Below are 4,747 nucleotides of genomic sequence, written 5' to 3'. Positions count from 1 at the left end.
TACAAATCTAAGACTATAAAAATAAGTCTGAAAACATTTCTACTGCGGTCCTAGGTAATACATTCAATGGCACTGGAGCAAGAATTGAAAATGGTTTCGACCTGTAGACTTTGTTTTGGTCCTTTGGATCATAAAAATAAATAAATAAATCTTCTTGTCACATCTCGTCGCCGTCCTGGGCGCACCCCGCCCCTCCCGTCACCTCCTCCGCTGCTCCCTGGAGACGGCCCCTCCCATCATCACTCACCTGGGCTCCCACAGCTGTTTGTCATTTACTGATTGTGCCTTCTGACTATATATGCCGATCGCACATTACCGTCTCCGTCGGAGAATTCCGGAAGCTACCCTCGCGACTACCTTGCCGTCAGGTCTGTCATTGTTAGTTGCCGTCACTTACCTGCCCCTGTTTATTATTTTGCATGCGTGTCTCAGTAAAGACTTTTTTCCTGGATATCTGTCTCGCCGTGTATTTCGGATCCAAACCTTCCCACCTTCCTTTGTCACTCGAGTCCTGCCTTCTAGCCTCGAGTGCCGTGACATAATTCTCCGACCACCCATGGATCCCGCCGGCGAAGACAGATTCATCGCCGCCCTTACCAGGCAGGCAGAGCGTTCGAGCCAGCTGGCACAAGCCATCGCGGAAGTCTGCCAAATTACCAACACGCTGGCTGAACGCGTAGAGCCAATTGAGACACGCATTGCCTCTCTCACAACCCTTAGCCCCCCCCCCCCCCCCCCCCCCCCCGTGTGGGTAGGCGCGAGATACAGCTACCCCACCCCTCCCGCTATGCAGGCGAAACCGAGCGCTGCGCGCAATTTCTCATGCAATGCACGCTCGTCTTCGAACAACAGCCCACAGCTACGATAGCGACGGGGCCAAGGTAGCGTTTGTCACCAGCCTGCTCACGGGGCTCGCTGAGACCTGGGTGCTGGCCGTCCGGGAGTCCCGACCGGAGCTGTGTGCGTCGTACCCGGACTTCGTGACTGAGCTTCGCCGGGTCCTCCATCATCCGGTGACGGAGGTCGAAGCAGAGGGGCGATTCCACGACTGCGTCCAAGGATCCCGTTCGGCAGCTGAGTACTCCGTCGCCTTCCGGATCCAGGCCGCTGGCAGCGGATACGACAACCGAGCACTGAGGGTGGTGTTTCGTCGCAGACTGAGCGCCGCACTCAAGGATGAGTTGACCACCTTCGATGACCTGGTGGACGCCGTCATCGGTCTGGACCTCCGTCTGAGGGAGCGGCGGAGGGAACAAGGCAGCCAGCGGTCCAACAAGCCCGGCACACGGTCAAGGACGACTACACCCGGCGTGCGGCGCATGGAGGGATCCCCCGAACCCATGCAGGTGGGGGGGACGGACGACCGCACCATCCCCAGGGCTCGTCGCACCCGAGGCCCCCAGCCCAAGACCTCCAGTCCCGGTAGGCCCCCGTCGAAACGGCGACCGCGGCGACCCCAGGAAGTCAAGCCCACGGCCCCCATTACGCGACTAGAGCTGGACGGCGACGTCATTGGCCCATCCAGCTACCAGACTGTGCGGGCGCTAGTGGACTTGGGGGCCGACGGGTGTTTCATCGATCCCCAGCTGGCTGACTCTCTGGGCTGTCAACTGATCGATCTCCTTGCCCCTAAGGAGATCCTCGATCTTGACGGCCGTCTTTTAGCTATAGTCACCCACATCACGGCCCTGCGCTTAAACTCAGGGTCGCGGGCAATCACGTGGAGCACCGACAATTTTTAGTTATGCCCTCCCGGAACGTGCCGCTGGTACTGGGCCTCCCCTGGCTCAGTACCCATGATCCGTCCATTTCCTGGGAGGGCCTCACCATTCAGGGCTGGAGCCCCTACTGCTATGCCAACTGCCTGCGTTCGGCGACGGCAGGGCAAGACCCCTCCCGCGGTGGCCCGCCCGAGGCCATCTGCCTCAAGGACGTGCCGCAGTGCTACCATGACCTGCGGGTGTGCAGCAAGGACAACGCCCAATCCCTGCCACGCCACCGACCGTATGACTGTGCTATTGAACTGCAGCCAGGGGCTCCATTACCGGACTCCAGACTTTTCCATATCTCTCAACCAGAACAGGAAGCCCTGAGCACCTATATAGACTCCTCCCTAGCGGCGGGACTCATTCGCCCGTCACGTTCTCCGCTGGGCGCAGGGTTCTTCTTTATCGATAAGAAAGACGGATCCCTGCGCCCGTGTGTCGACTACCGGGGTCTGAACGACATCACCATCCGTAACAAGTACCCTCTCCCCCTCATGGACTCAGCCTTCGCGCCCCTTCAATCAGCTACTATTTTTTCTAAATTGGACCTCTGTAGCGCTTACCATCTGGTCCGTATCCATGAGGGGGACGAATGGAAAACAGCATTCAAGACGCCATTAGGGCATTTTGAGTACCTGGTGATGCCGTTCGGACTCACGAACGCGCCTGCCGTCTTCCAAAATCTAATCAATGATGTGCTCAGGGACTTCCTCAATGTTTTTGTTTTTGTATACCTCGATGACATTCTCATTTTTTCTCGATCTGCAGAGGAGCACCGGCAACATGTCCGACGGGTTCTGGCGCGGCTCCTGCAAAACCGGCTCTACGTGAAGGCAGAGAAGTGCGAGTTCCATGTCCGCTCTCTGTCTTTCCTGGAGTTCGTCGAGGAGCATGGGCAGCTCAGGGCCGACCCCGCCAAAACTAAAGCGGTGGTAGAATGGCCTACCCCGAAGACGCGTAAGCAACTCCAGCGGTTTCTGGGGTTTGCCAACTTCCACCGCCGCTTCATTCGCGGTTATAGTGACATGACAGTTTTCACACTTGACCTAATTTTATAGTAGAGAAGCGGAGTGCAAGTTGACCCATTAATTTACTTGTGACAAAACACACAGATGAACTTCAAACTTTACTTTATGTAGTATAGTGTGGTAATGTTAGATACATAAGAAAAGAGCCAGGCAAATTTCCTGCATGACAATTTGTGAGACTAAATTTAGCATGGTCAGTAATCATAGTCAAAAAGACCATGTCAACTGTGGATGTTAGGTGGTAATTGTGACCACTTGACTGTTGATTAGTGTGGCATTCGCTTGAGCTTTGTCAAATAGTGAGTCAACTACTTCTTGGTAATTTATAAACGTAAAGCATGTATAACTATGAACCTATCAAGAGTTCGGAAAGACCTTACATGACTACTTTTACTGTGAAAATGGAAGACAGTGTTGAGACTTCTCTGGGCGAAATTGTCACACATAACCTAGGCACTGGTTTATATATGTGGACGACCCTTTCGTCATAATTAAAAAACAAGAAATTCAATCATTCGCAGATTACCTCAACTCTGTAGATATAAATATTAAATTTACTTGCGAGGACATGAAAGAGAACCAACTAGCCTTTTTGGATTGTAAAGTAATTATAAAAGAGGGCAAAGCGCTGAAAACAGAAGTCTTTAGGAAGGGCACGCACACTAACCAATACTTAGTTTTCGATTCTAACCACCCACTACAACACAAACTAGGATTTATCAGAACCCTCCAGCATAGGGCGAAACTATTACCAACAAGCGTCGACAGTAGAGAAAAGGAGTCAAAACCGCCTCTGCTCTCCCCCAACCTTAGAGCAGGGACCGATCATAGCAGAGTTCTGGCATCGCCACCTCTGGACAGTCGGGATATGTATAGATCGGGCCAGAGGTACCAGCAAAATTTTTGTTCACTGACAAAGCCTCTTGGATGAGAAGCGAAACGTCAGTCATCTGTACTATGACGGCTGAAGAAACCTTTTCATCGATGTCACACATAAAGTAAACCTTTAAAGCAGTGATTTTCAACCACTGTGCCGCGGCACACAAGTGTGCCGTGAGAAACTATCCAATGCCCTTTTTTCAAATTTAAAATTTTACAAACATTCATCATTTTCTGCCACTATTATGTCATTGTCCGTGTGGCAACACGTACTGATTGCCTCTCTCCTGCGAGATGGTTTGTGGTGTGCCGCAAAAAAATTCCAATGTAAAAAAATGTGCCCTGGTTCAAAAAAAGTTGAAAAACACTGCTTTAAAAGACAACCGACGATTTCTAAAATCACTATAAATTACTTCTACTGAGCGTATTTTGCAAAGATTCCACGGCATATAGATATATTTTACGTTTTAAGACTCGCGCTGAATATTCAGGAAGTCTTGTTTCCGAGTTGGTGACGATTCCTGAGGTGACGTCACGTCTGGAACGCACCTGACCGAGAAAGCAACACAGAATGCATTTTGGGTACTTTGTTTGGTCTGAAAACATCGTGTTGATGACGAAATTTGAAGGAAAACATAAATAACGTGATGGTGAATAGTTGTGTGTTGCACCAAAATACTATTTGATACTAGTTGACACAAATTCACAGCAGACAAATCAGCCCATTTCCAACGGAGCTTGGGCGCCATCTTGTGCATTTTCTGGGACGCTACATTTGAGTCCTGACGGCCGACTGAAATTGATATGGGAGGACTTATTTAATCGATTGCAAACATGTATGCTTTCCTCTTCAGAACTATTTGAATCATATCCATAACTTGATGAGTAACAAGAAAGCATCTCCTCCGAATCTGAAGCCATTGTTTTGATTCTCGAGCAAGGCAAGACATCCTGGTGTGACGTCACGAACAAGGGGGCGGGACCTCCTGAAACTTGGCATCTCCGAGGTGATTTTGAAGTAGTTTTGGGACACCCTAACTCATTTTTATTGGTGTTTTGCATTTGACTAAAAAC

At 50.7% G+C, this 4,747-nt stretch overlaps 1 protein-coding gene across 1 annotated transcript; it reads left to right on the top strand.

Moving 5' to 3' along the window:
• The first annotated feature begins 767 nt into the window (after positions 1 to 767).
• LOC148899578 (uncharacterized) lies at positions 768 to 3,363 on the top strand. Its single transcript, XM_088995555.1, has 2 exons — positions 768 to 1,422; positions 2,535 to 3,363. The coding sequence occupies exons 1-2, from the start codon at positions 828 to 830 to the stop codon at positions 2,822 to 2,824; spliced, it is 885 nt and encodes a 294-aa protein (XP_088851681.1). The 5' UTR covers positions 768 to 827; the 3' UTR covers positions 2,825 to 3,363.
• The last annotated feature ends 1,384 nt before the right edge of the window (positions 3,364 to 4,747 follow it).

This window comes from Hippocampus bargibanti, linkage group LG04 (genome assembly GCF_051943395.1).
Source record: "Hippocampus bargibanti isolate YZ-2025 linkage group LG04, ASM5194339v1, whole genome shotgun sequence".
NCBI lineage: Eukaryota > Metazoa > Chordata > Actinopteri > Syngnathiformes > Syngnathidae > Hippocampus > Hippocampus bargibanti.
The sequence above is the reverse complement of the archived record's forward strand: the minus strand, read 5'-3'. Positions and strand labels throughout refer to the sequence as shown.

Bases quoted from the DNA above. Each gene is read 5' to 3' on its own strand.
- LOC148899578 (XM_088995555.1), top strand. From the start codon at position 828: ATGCACGCTCGTCTTCGAACAACAGCCCACAGCTACGATAGCGACGGG. The intron at 1,423-2,534 runs GTAGGCCCCCGT...CTCGATCTGCAG, and splicing joins GCCCAAGACCTCCAGTCCCG to AGGAGCACCGGCAACATGTC.